Source organism: Athene noctua, chromosome 12 (assembly GCF_965140245.1).
Source record: "Athene noctua chromosome 12, bAthNoc1.hap1.1, whole genome shotgun sequence".
NCBI lineage: Eukaryota > Metazoa > Chordata > Aves > Strigiformes > Strigidae > Athene > Athene noctua.
Window position 1 is genome coordinate 21,099,995 of NC_134048.1, and position 13,560 is coordinate 21,113,554.

At 37.5% G+C, this 13,560-nt stretch overlaps 1 protein-coding gene across 2 annotated transcripts in view; it reads right to left on the minus strand.

Moving 5' to 3' along the window:
• Nucleotides 1–13,560, minus strand: part of SEC24A (SEC24 homolog A, COPII coat complex component) — a 26,488-nt gene continuing 12,928 nt past the window's right edge. Inside the window, exons 8-24 of one of the 2 annotated variants that reach the window (XR_012634428.1) lie at nt 12,946–13,072; nt 12,475–12,584; nt 11,964–12,076; nt 11,234–11,352; nt 10,591–10,646; nt 10,063–10,269; nt 9,630–9,750; nt 8,881–9,039; nt 8,217–8,390; nt 7,705–7,815; nt 6,769–6,944; nt 5,138–5,275; nt 4,358–4,462; nt 4,124–4,216; nt 3,471–3,574; nt 2,721–3,092; nt 1–2,577 (exon numbers count right to left, since the gene is read on the minus strand). Coding sequence is in view for 1 of the 2 variants with exons in the window: in XM_074916267.1 (XP_074772368.1) it covers nt 2,978–3,092; nt 3,471–3,574; nt 4,124–4,216; nt 4,358–4,462; nt 5,138–5,275; nt 6,769–6,944; nt 7,705–7,815; nt 8,217–8,390; nt 8,881–9,039; nt 9,630–9,750; nt 10,063–10,269; nt 10,591–10,646; nt 11,234–11,352; nt 11,964–12,076; nt 12,475–12,584; nt 12,946–13,072 (2,028 nt within the window). In the remaining variant the exon portion in view is untranslated. Of the gene's footprint in view, nt 2,578–2,624; nt 3,093–3,470; nt 3,575–4,123; nt 4,217–4,357; nt 4,463–5,137; nt 5,276–6,768; nt 6,945–7,704; nt 7,816–8,216; nt 8,391–8,880; nt 9,040–9,629; nt 9,751–10,062; nt 10,270–10,590; nt 10,647–11,233; nt 11,353–11,963; nt 12,077–12,474; nt 12,585–12,945; nt 13,073–13,560 lie in introns of those variants that run through there. The other variant, XM_074916267.1, reaches the window with a different exon arrangement.

The window sequence follows — 13,560 nt, forward strand, 5'->3', positions numbered from 1 at the left end:
CAATTAATTTTTATTGAGTAGCCAAATCTGATAAATTAGCACAGATAAAATAAGCATTTGCATGTGTTACAAATGACTTTTTACAGGAATAAAACAGTGAAAATTACAAACTGTAAAAAGGAGGACAAGTAAATCCTGTCTCAAATTCAGAAGGGGGAAGATTTATAACTTCATACTGAAGATCAAATGTTTGAGTTCAGAAAACAAAGATTTAATATTACAATATTATACACTACTTTACAAAATTAAATTTACTATAAGGATTACATCCATAATAGTAAACAGAACCTTAAAATCACATTTAATGGTCCCTTATTTAACAGCCATTCTGTATCTTTGATTAAATTCTGTTAAGAAATTAATTCTAAATAAAAGTGAATCATTCTAGTTATTGCAACACAGTCTATGTGGACTTAAGACTCAAATATATTAAATTAAAAAAGATAATGAAAGCAAAGGAAAATGATGGTAACAATGTTGGCTGAACACTAATGTGTCAAATACAGAAGTAGTTTTAAAAAAAAGTCTTCAACTAGAAAAATAGAGTACATTTGCAGTGGTAGAGTTGTCATGCTGAGATCTAAGCACCAGAGCCACTCTTGCCTATTTTTGCAGTTCATCTTCAGTGTCCTCATTTTTCAACTGTATGTAAAAATCACACATCACAGGTAGTTTGTGTGTTCATCTGTCCTGTCCTGCCCTTACAGCAATACAAGGTGAACCAGCAGGCCTTTCCCTCTGCGAGGGAATAAATGAATGAAGTTCCAACACAGAATTTCTTCCAAAGTGAAGAGAACTCCAAGAGCGTTCATCTGATTCTTGTTTATAAAGTTTTGCTCTGTAAAACTTAGGGACTCTACTTCAGAGTTGTTAATTGCCACAAAGACTGACATCTTTAGCCATTAGTCTGGTGTATGTAAAGCAATGAAGCCATCTCCAACATTTATGTTTTTTAAAAAAAATAAGGGATATAGTAGCAAAATACAGTAATAGTAAGAAACAGACTTCGGGTGGGCTGTTAGATGCAAGGATGATTTTCAACATCCGAGTGATAATACATCCAAAACACAAGTTGTAAGTCATAACCTATGCAAGTGCATAGCTTCCATTTATGGTTTAAATGAAAAGCCCCTTTCCCCCAGGAAAAAAAAAAAAAAAAAAAATCAAACTGTCAAAACTTAAAAAACCTCTTCACTATGACTAAAAACTGTGCAATTCTCTGAAAAGCTGTTCAAGTAAATATACTCCTGTTTGCTATGGAGGCAGCAGACAGGGAAGCTTAAATTGGTTCTATAATAGTCTTTTCATGCTATTTTAGACATTGTTCTGAACTTTAGCTTCTTGTGCTCAAGTGACGAGAACAATTTCCCCAAAGAAACTCCTCCCCTGAAATAAGGCAACTCCTGACAATCACGTGCAGCTACAGCCCGAAATGGCAGCAAATGATTACCCTATGATGTTCTTTGACGTTTGTATCACAAAATGTAAGTTAACTAGCCTAATCACAGTACGTGTTTGACCACTCATGTCTCACCTGTTCAAGTTACTTGCCCCAGGAAGTAGGTTTTGCGAGACCTTTAAGTTTACCACTAGTGAACAAAAAGCAAACCAAGATTTTTTCCATATGAAACACTTCCACGGGCACAGGGATACAGAAACTTAAATACTCTATGTTGGCAGCTATCAGTGATAGCTTAATCTCCAAACCAGAACAATTATCAATACACTTCTATAAAATGATTTAACTATCTTTGTATATAAATTTTCACTTCAAGTCCAATGTCAACTTCCATCTGTATATCTGACAGGGATCTGAGAGTATATTTAAAGCTTTTATTTGGTGCACACTGGCTTTGGACTTAGGCTCATTACACAGCTGCAGTAAAAAAAAAAAGTAATTTTTGAAAACTTCAAGCATGTCTCAAACCATAAACAAATCTTCAAACATGATATATCTTTGGAAAAATCTTTTTTTTTTTTCCATTTTTCATGTCAGAATATTCAGTGTTGTCTCGAAACGTTAGGTTTGAAGTGCTGTCATACAAACCTGCTTCAGAAACACACTAGATTTTAGGGGCCTAACATTCAGTTAATGTAAACAAAGAGTCAAAAGTCTGCTAAATGGAAACCAAAAAAATCTGAGAGAACCTTCCTTACCCTTCCCCTCCCACACCATTCACAAACTGAAATGAAAACTATTCCTTTCAGTGCAGAAAAACAAAGCTTGCCATCTACTTAGTCTACTTCTGCTGCTGACTCAGCCACTGGCTTTTTAAAATGTCTCATATAGGGCCCGCTCCTCCCCACTATTTTTTAATTAGAATACTGACTTTTTAAAAGCTTTAACAAATTCACCCATCTTGTCTGGTTTAAGCTTACCTTTAGTCCTATTAGACATAATCCAATCCAGGCACTGGATTCTACACTTCGTAAGTATTTGTTCGTTTCACAATGAACAGTTGTTTCATTGCTACTTTAAGCATTAAGTTGAACACTGAGATGCTCTGTCTGTAATCACTGGATGCACTTAGAAAGAATTTCCCTGCAAATCATGATCAGTATTGTGAGGTTTTATATCTAGCAGCAAAAAAAAAAAAAAAAAAAAAGGCAGAGTTACAGAAATATACATTTTGAACAACAAAGAACTCTTTATTTTACAAAATGTATTTCACCTTTTCAGTATTGCCTTTGTAAATGTACTTCATGCTGCAACTACTTACAGTAAAAACATGATTTGCAGCAAATTAAAGGTGCTCAACCAGTTCCAACAGTTTGATTTTTTTTTTTTAAGGTACAATATTATGTAGTTGCACATTTGATTTTCAGATGTGGTCCTTTATTTGCTTTAGTTCGTTGAAATCACAGTGAGAACTTCTCATCAACTGCCTCAGGCCACAGATTTAATGAAGATATTACAAGCACAATCGTTCTTTACTGCAAAATCTTTCCTTAAAGAAGTGAGCCAAAGGCTAGCGTTTCATTTATTCACTTGCTGCTGTATATGAAGGAGGAATTCATAGTATGATAAGGCTGATTCTGTTCTGTCTTCAATCATATTTTGCAGAAAACTTGATTTCAATGGACTGTCATCCCTTAAAAATGAAAATATAAGTGTTTGAGTGAAATAAACATTCGCCAAGATCTACAATGCAATGCATTAATAAAGTTACAGGTCAAGTGGCAAGATCTCTCAAAAGCTTAAGGATGTAGGAAAAGCCCTTGTGATTAATCCTAACAAGTGCACTTATCAGCATTTACTTCAACTAAAGATTGTTCTGACATTTAGTCTTTTTTAGTCTGTGGAAATTCTAACTGGAGACAACTCATAATGAGTCACATCTGTTGTCAAATCTGTTAGGCACAGCATGTGCTATTGTTAAAACTACCATTAAGAAAGTTCAGTACATGATATCCAAATGTGTATTGTTAAGAGGTCCCTAAAGAAACACAAAGACTTTAAAAATACTTACTTTACTATATATAGTATAGGAAAGAAGGGTCTCTGTTCTCTCAGCCAAGAAATGAAAGCTATTGTTCTGATGGACTCTGCAGTTTCAAGTTCTGGGAGATGTGTCTAAGAGGCAAAGGGTATCATTCGTAGTACATGGTATTTTTCAGAAAAAAACAATAAAAGAAACACTTAAAATAGTCCAACTCTGTCCTAATCAGGTATGAAGGAAACCCAGATAGATACGTTTTGTGATGTATAGTTTTAGTCTAGTCTCCTTGGAAAGGGCTTGAAACAGTCAAGTGCAGCAAACTGGTATCAGCAGTTGGCTATCAGAACGGTGCTCAGAGCTGTGATCGATACCTGTTTTATCACAGAAACCAAATGATTTCCCACTAACCCACTGTGCTTACTATTCACAAGTATTCTTGGTCTGCTCCCACAGTTCTGAGAAACTTAATCATTGCCAGCCTTTACCTACTGTGCTTTCATGGGAAGATCTATAAAATTTTAGCCTGGAGAAACTCCGAGAGAGGCAAGAGAAATTATTTCTTTCTCTGAATCTGGATTTATAGTGAATAATAACTAGAGAGCTAGTATTTGAATAGTGGTATTTTAATTAAAATAATATTCTGGCAGCACTGTAGGACTGGCCTACAGCAAGCAAGCACGTACCATGTTCTGCGGTACTGAGCCGTAATTTGGAACTCCAAGGACTTGGCTGATAAAGCTCTGCCCACAGTTCTTCCCAATCCACAGAAACATTACCTGAAAGATACCCAGTGATAACAACATTAATCCAATGCAAAACCACACCTCAGTCTCCTACACGTTTTGAGCTCTCATAAAGAACCCGTCACGTAAACGTGGATACGTTTTAAACCCCCCCCACAGCAGCACACAACTTACAGAGCCAGCATCCATAAGGTAAGCACCGTCCCTACTCAACTTCTCCACTGACAGCTGGAGAATGGGTGGCTGAGGTATAGTTCTATCATTTATGTTAAGAGCCCCCTAAAGTAAAAAACAAAAAGAAAAAAACAGTGGTTCACATCCCCGTGCATTGAAACAGGCACAAAACCAGAAGGATAAAGACAAACAGGACATACATACTACACTGAATAGTGAAGCTGGACCCTTTTTCTCAGTTTAGTTCAAGTCATACTTCAAGTGCATAATTTACTTATAAGTCTCTTAAAGTTTTATTTAGAGAGGGTGTACTTCATCAATTTAACTAATTAGTTCTGGACTATCAGATTTGTTACGTACAGAAGATGTGATTTCTATAGTTAGCCAGGCTCTTACATTCTCTCACTGTTCACAGAACTACTTTGACATTTTAAAATAAAGGAAGCTACAGAGGGATAAAAAGTTAAAGCATATGTTATACTGTCTTTACATACATGTGATTTACAGTGCAAGATAATGACACAAGGCAAAAAGTGAAATAAGTTAGGAAAAAAACTTCCCCATCCATCCATAGCTGGAGCACAGCTTCTCTCCAGAATTCATCAATCCAGTCCCAAATAACAAACACATAAATGCAACAAATGGAAAAATATGAAAGAGTAAATTCTAGCTACGCAGCTTTAATGTGGGAAATGTGAGAATTTTAGCACAAATTTATTTTCACATCATACAAATCTTTGGGATCAGGAAAACAGACCATATAACAATGCAAATACTCACCTCATCCGTGAGATTATCAACTCTGTACAGACTGGGATGTGTCATCAGCATGAGGTAAACAAGGGGCTGGTTTTTCACTTGACACATGGTAAAAATGCGTTCATCTAAACGTGCGTTCGTCCCAGTTTGAAATGCTTTCTGCAAACAATCAGGCATTTAATTTGGCCATTAAAACAAAGCGAGATCAACAATAGATGGTGTGCTAAGTACAGCTTATTTCTAACTTAAGTCTTAGAGATGAGCCATAAGTATTTTCTCATGGTACGGTATTTTACCACTGCTCTTTTACTTCTCCATAGTTCTCTTCAGTGTTGCACATACAAATCATACAAGTCTCCTTATTCCCATTTCTGGGCTCTAGAATTAACCATGACATTGCACCATCAATCCTTTCTGGTGAACAGTACAGCTGAGATGAAAGCATCTTGAAAAATGGCTTTTCTAACATACACCTCAAAAATGCTACTTGATGGAATTTAAAAAAATAAATATTGGAGCAGTTTACGATTGATTTCAATACACAGAATCTTAGGTAATTCTGGATTTACAGTGAAGATATAGTCCTGGCTTGTTGGTAGAAAAAAACCTCAGCTATAACTGAAACAAGGGTTTGCTCCTCCCACCTGACTGGGTCAAACACAACGTCTTCTACATGAAAAAGCTCAAATGTCAGCATGAACATGCTTATAGCAACATGCTGGTTAATTCTTTATCAAGAGTTAAGAATCAGAAGATTCTCTCTAGAACAGAAAGCCAGCTTGTCCGACACTTAAAATAATTTTCGGTATCAGAGAAATCCAGTCAAAAAATACATACACTGAGCAAATATTGTGAAATGCTTTAAGCCTTTTGCAAGAACAGCCAGTTAACAACCTCTCTGCTAGCCAGCTAGCTCTCTTAATCCACACTGAACTGCTGTGTGGATCTACATTTACAGAAACGCACAAAAATTAGATTCCTCAAAAAACACTCTACCAGTACCCAGCCACATTTTCTAGACTAGTCAGTGTCTTTAGTATTTTCCTAATCCTTTGCTTAAAAAACTTACACTTTTGGTTTTATACACAGTTCTAAACTCCTACTTCTCAACTAGATCATTCTTCATAATGATATTCTTTAAATATCTTCTCTGTCCCCTATTGCTCTCCTCTGCAGGCCAGAGCAGAAGGCTCATCTATTACCCTGATACATTTGCTCCATAAAATTCTCCAAATCCCTCCATTTTTCATAAGGTAACAGACTCCATGATGAAAAAACATACATATTCACCACCTGTAAAATTTTATGTTATCCACTCCGGCCTGAGAAACAATTAAACAGGTTTTGTTCTACACTGACCTTTCAAGTCATCAAATTCTGGGGTGCACAGAAATGGAACTATTATTCTGAGAGGACTATCTGTGCAAGAAGGACTGTTCTCAAATCTGTAAAATACCTCACTACTCTTAATTGCAAATTGCTGGAAGACTCGTTTTATTAATCAATCTAAATCAAACAATTCTCAAAATTGAGTCCTACAAAAATACTGAAAGATAGATGCTATTTTGTACATCACAAAAATGTCCTTTTATTTCAGGTTGACACGCCAAACAGACAACCATCCTCTTGCCTGGCATCCTTTTAACACTTACCTGTTTTAAGAGTGCCAGCACGTAAAGTGGAAAGAGGCGTAGAGAGTTGGGGGCCATGAGCCCAGGCTGCTGAATGCTCAGGACTGATGAACGGTAAGCAGATAAAGAATCTATCACTGCATTGACCAAGGCATCCCGAGCATCACTCAAGGTAGCAGAAACTGATCGGTCCACAGCTAAAAATAAGAGTACAATGCTCAAATAAGAGGCTTTTTCTTCCTTGGTAGGGATACATATGCTAACTTTTATCGGTTTAACATATACTGCCGTGCATCTTAATAAGCTTCTACTACACTACAAAGGGAGTCAAGACAAGTGATGCTGAAAAAGAGCCAGGGGCCCACGATGATGCACCAGACTAAGTCCAGGTGACTACATACAGCTACACTTCTTAGTCTGGAGAGGAGGAGGCTGAGAGGAGACCTCCTGGCCCTCTGCAACTCCCTGCCAGGAGGGGGCAGAGAGGGGGGATGAGTCTCTGGAGCCAAGGCCCCAGCGCCAGGCCCCGAGGGAATGGCCTCAAGCTGCCCAGGGCAGGGTCAGGCTGGCTCTGAGGAAGGATTTCTGTGCAGAAGGGGCTGTTGGGCGTTGGAATGGGCTGCCCAGGGCAGGGGGGAGTCCCCGGGATCCCTGGAGGGGTTGAAGAGTCGGGCTGAGCCAGCGCTGAGGGATCTGGGGGAGTTGGGAACTGTCAGTGTTAGGTTAATGGTTGGAGTAGACAACCTTCAAGGTCTTTTCCAACCTAGCTGATTCTGTGATACTTTACCTAAGCCAAGCATTAAAAAAAACAAACCACCACCCTCTTAGGTTTGCAACTTGGCAAGCACTCTTCGAAAGAGAGGATCTTTTCTTCTAATGTTACTTCCCAGAGGATTACTGCTCAGAGCTTTAGGGCTATCATCCACACCTATCCAAACAAGCTCTTATCGTGCTTACCCATATTGGCTAACAGCCCGGTGATGGCTTGTACGTCTGCCCCTAGGTAGACATCACTCAGTGTTGTTACAACAGGTAAGCACATAGTGTGGACACGAATTCGCCTTTCACCTGTAAGAAAAGAACACTATAGTCTCCAAACACAAGTTTTGTTTTAAAAACAATACAAGAAATGCCACTGTTTACTCAACAGCAAAAAAAAAATAATTTAAGATTTAATCTAATTTGTCATACAAATGGTGATTCAGGCCATTTCCAGTAGCATTTACAGTTAGTTCTCAGTTTCTGGGTTAAGTCTACCTATTTTCAGACCAGAACTAAGTTTCTCAAGAAACTGGAAGAAGAAATAACATCAACAACATGCAGTAACACATCACAGCTGGGATCTTGATAGAGAAAATAGTTTTGTGTCAGTTACAGCAACTGAACTGCAGCTGGTAAATGGACACAGAAAGATTCATCTGAGTAAGACACTGTTAAAACACACAGCAAACACGACCTAGGTATCTTACCTTTGCTGGATGTGTACAGGAGAGCTGACTGAAAAGAAACAACTTGCATATCAGTAAGACTCTCTTCCACTGACATCTGCACAGCATAACCCGCATCCGGGTTCACGTTGGGTAATGACAACAAGTCTGTAGATCGTACGAAGAAGTTCCCATGGAAAGTATGAATGGAAAGACCTGCAAGATAAGCATCGTATTGAATCAGCTTCATTTTTATAGTCATGAAGTACAGACATACGTCTGCCGTCACTGATAGACAGCTCTGTATCAGAACATTGAGATCCTTTCTCAATGAAATAGAAGTATCTTCAGGAAAGGTAAATATCCCAAACAGACAGCTAGCCCATAGAATCCACAAAGCCTAGCAGAAAGCAGGAATTTGGAAGTCAAATCAATGCAGAACAGCAGTAAGTCTCTAGACTTACTCACTGAAATTTCCAGTTTTAACCACTGCAGAATGGAACTTGGATGCCACTAAAGATACTTCAAATACAGTCTTTAATAAATGGTCTGATTCCTGGCACTGAATTTTACTTTTCTAATCTTTGTCTTTTAACCATTTATGCTTACATAACAGCCAAAATACCAGATATACCCAAATAACCGCAAACACCCTCTTCCCCTTTGCCCCCCACCCAAAAATTAAAAAAAAATAATGCATTCAAACCTTTGGTGCATCTTATCCTCATGACAGCCTCAAACCCAATTTTTCTAGTTAAATATCGTTTCAGCTCCTTTTGCAATTTCTCCACCTGGACAGGGTTGTGTTTATGATGGTAAGACTGGTAGTAATAGACACTACCTGCAGAATACCTTGATATACAACCTGAAAAAAACCAACATACATTGGCAGAGTGCAGACAGTTGCCGCTGTGATCTTTAAATATACCAGTTGAATGCAATATGCCCGTTAATTATTAAACTGTTCACACCTGCAAATAGCTCTGTTACACAGTTACAGACCTGCATATAGACACACAGATGGAACACAACTGTATGTTCAAGTATGTATGTAGTTTCAGGTGTGAAATAATTGTCCATTGGCCTGAAATGACAGGTACTTTGTCACTTGAAAGTTGGCCAAATAGAGAAAATATAATTAAAATGCTAATGAAGGTTACTCTGAAGATGTTTACACTGACTGTTAAAAGGCATAAAAGAATGAAAGTACTTCAGCCACTTATACCAGGATCACAAAAATCCTGTCTCACTAAGGGAGAATATGAGAGCAACTAGGTTAAATGAGGGAGGACTGAAAGATTAGATCCTATTCACTGACACTGCTCAAAGATGAATTTGCATCTCGGCATACTAGATTCATTCAAATCAGGTTCATATACTAAATGTTAACGTAGGTTCTATGTGTTTGCTGAAAGTACAAGAGTTAACGCCCCAAAACAGCTTAATATGACTTACCTAGAGAAGCCAAGTCAGAATATTGTCCACTAAGAAGGAATAAATCCACTGCAACCTGTTGCCCTGAGCAGTCCAAGGCTAACTTCTTATAAAAATCAGTTGATGGTGTCAGATGTATGTCCTGTTAATACAGTGGAGTATAACAAAATACAAATGAAATTCAAACAGATTAACACACTTATTGCCAGTTTTCAGGCTAATAATTGATTCTTCATCAACTGATTAGAGTGATATCTTTAAAAAAAAAAAAAAAAACAGATTATTAATCTGTGTTTATAGTGCTCGGGGTTTTTTTTGTTCTTTCTACCACCTTAACAAAGGAAGGTTAACTCAACAAGAGAATCACAACATTAACCCAGAACAGGTAATTCTTGAACCACCTACATGCAGAGAACGGGGCAATCAGTTCTCTCAACTCTTTTGCTTTTCTAACCTTTGCGGTTGCTCTTTGGTTTGGCTCTTCTCGTGACTTCAGTGCTCCCATTCCCACAGATGGAAGCTGTGTCTGGAAGACAGAGATTCTACCTCCAGTGGGGGACATCAGTTTAAAGGCAGCCTGTAACGCAGGTCCCAGAGCACTCTGAGTTTCCAGGGACTTGGTAAACATCTGTGGCAAGGTCCTCAACAGATCTTGAATTAGCTACAATTGAGAAAACAAAAGCATTAAAACTAGGGAGTCTTTGGAGTTTTCTTCTTTATAGAGCTGGTTGCTGAACATACATAAACATGTGTTAATGCTTCTAATATTAAGGTAGTAAAGAAAAAGCCCTAGCAAAAGTCAAGTAGTGTCTTGTTTCAGATTGGCAAAAGTTTAGTCACATAGATAAATTAAAATACCGCTTTTTTCCACCTCAAACTTAGCATGTAAACTGTAGGTGTTAAAAAGCATTAAGTAATCCAGAAATTATCAAGCATATCCCAAACTATGTGAATATCATTAGTTATTTAAGGTAGTTCTTACCTCTTTATTTTCATTTAAATTTACTAGTAAGTTTTCTGGCATTGGTATAAATACATCTGGAAGGAAAAAAAAAAAGTATTCAGGTTATTTTTTAAAAACACATCAACTGTATTTGCCAACCATTATAGCTATTGAAAAAAGAACACAGATCAGTGTGTACACTTATTTAAACATAATTATGCAGATTTTTTTTTTTTCTCATAAGCATACATGTGGCTTGAATGCCACATCAGAGTAGTAATCGACAGGGTCAAAGGATAATCGAGACTATTAAGTAAAAACACATAATCAAGATTTTCTACTGTTGTTCTGCCCTGCCCTTTAACATACAGTGAAAGGTGACTTGAAACTAAAGGCAAAAGAAGCATCACTAAGCATCAGTCACCGCAGGATCTATAGCAAGTTACAAAGCATCAAGTATTAGGGATCCTAAGAGAAATCTAGATAATTGTATACAAATTAAACCAGAAGTCAGACAGGCTGTCTTCATGTTTTGTCATGAACAGCTACAACATCGCTGACATTAGTTTTAGTAGTCCCTAATGATCTGATCTAGAAATTCCCACCAGAGGTCTTTTTTAAAATGGCTGTCAAAACCAGCAATCGTTAGTAGATACTAATCACAGAATTTATTTCTGCATACCTTCAATATCTGAAACTATAAGCATCTGAGGCTGAGAGAGACCTTCCTGAAGGCTGTAGAAATGGATTGTGCTGTCAAACGTTATGAAGCCTATTTTTGTTCTAGTGTTCCCAGGAAGCCTAAAAATGAGACATACAGTGTTCAGCAAGATGAAATTTCATTTCTGCAGGCTTTTTTCTGTTTTTTTTAAAACATCCACAGCACCTGTCCAAGGTTGTTACCAAGTACTTAGCTTAACAACTACATTGGAATAGCTTGACTAAGTCATTTTGGAGGAAAAAAATAAAAGGAAGAGTAGCTCATAGTAGAATCACCTAGCAAATACTCAAGACATTTAAGAGGCAATAAGAAATGGAAGAAACAAACAAGCTGCATTTATGTAAGTTTGAACAGCACATATTTTATGAAAAGTTTATTAGATGTATCCATTCCTTTCAGTAAATATTTCTCTAAATTTCAGCTTTTAAAAAATACAGTTCAAGAGACATCAAAAACATGATGTTTATTCCTTTTTGGGATCGGTGAGGCAGATAGGAAAGAGCCAGACAAGCCTCAAAATTATCTCTTATACTGGTGCAGCTGTCATGGGAAAAAGGCTAACACAACATTGGCCACTGCTAGCCAACGCTAGAAAATTTCTCTTCTAGACAGGAAGTACTGGCACGTTGATATCTATCACAGGTTTCATAAGAGGAATGAAAACAGAAGATTCTAAGAAAAAGGTACTTACAAGTCAAGATTGTCTAACAAGGTCTGGCAGACTGTATTCAAGTATCCTGTCTCAATTGCATTATGAGAGACGTCAAATACAAAGAGGTACACAGGTGGTTGAGGTGGACGTAGCTGAGCAAAGAAAAGATTACCTTTAGTTTTCAAAATGACATTTATTAGATTGGATTTATTCGTTCCATTGCAAGTTTAAACTCTATTAAAACAGCACACAGATGCTAAATATAACTTCCGAATGCATCTGTCTCTTATTGGGTAATTCTAGAATTATAGTTTTCTTCCGGAAGACTTTCAAACACCAATATATTCTAAATATATAAGAACTTTAACATCAGTAATGCTTAGAAAAGAAAAACTGTCTGAAGTTCTTCCCCAGGAGTTCTCAGATACACTCCTTGAGGCAGCAACTGTTCTACTGAGCTGGAAAGCTTCCTCTGTAACAAGGCTTTTTCTGACTTCCCTCTGGAAATAAAACAAAGGGAGAGAATAACTAGAAGTAAATAAAGCCTTACCATGTATTCAGATGGAGCCATAAACTCAATAGTAGCATTCTGGACTTCAGGTCTTTTATGAGGTTCTCCATAAACTCTTGTCACAGGATTATACATGAATTCTTCGGGAACTATACAGATAAGTTTATATATTATTACTTAACACTAGTATTAGCTGTGCTGCATTTTAAGAACAAATAAATCACCTCTTTTGTGCCTGTTGGGCAACACTTCTTGGAGAACTACACTAGGTAGGGCAGCTACTTTGTCACCACTGAGGTTACCTTGGGAAACCACACCAGATTTACTGTGCTTTGGTAGTGACACCACTGTCTGCCCATGGGAAACACCCCTCATGCCTCACAGCCCCAGCATGGCTGACAACAATCCCTAGTACAGTGATACAGCCAACAATATCGCAGTCTCAAAAGCCAAGGTGAGAAAGGTTAATTTTCACAGTTTAAAGCAATATAAGCATATTTAAAAACCTACCATCATTCACTCTGTAGCACAAATTGCATTTCCATCTCCTTTGGTCTAGAAAGCTGACAAAAGGGTTAATGTATGTCCGGCAGGAACGGCATCTCACAATAGTACTTGAAGTCACCACTGGCAATTGCTGGAAAAGAAAACCTTCCTGGTCATCAGGATCACCACACTGCAGCTATTCATCTACAACAGCATTATCTACACTGTGCTTCCTGGTTGGCTAGTCAAAGCATATTTGTTGAAGGAAGAAGTATTTCTGCATCCTCACAACACCCCTACAATTCCTTAATAAAACAACTGGTCAGAACTGAGCTTTAACCTATTGGACTGCGTAGGTTCCCTTTTCAAGCCTCTAAAGTCTTGAATTTTACACTGATGGTTTAAGACCAATACAGATCAAAAAATCAGAAAGAAATGCATATCTCTGAAAAATTACTTAAATTGTGAAAAATAACAATGCCTAAAAGAAGTACTGCTAAAATCACAAAGTCTCCTGGCTCTTCAACTTTTTAACCTCTTTAACTTTGTTAATTCTTAATTAAAAATTAGTACTAGGTTTGGTATAGGGAATCAATAACTACAACTGATACGTGACAAGATAAAGCTATATAAGCAACA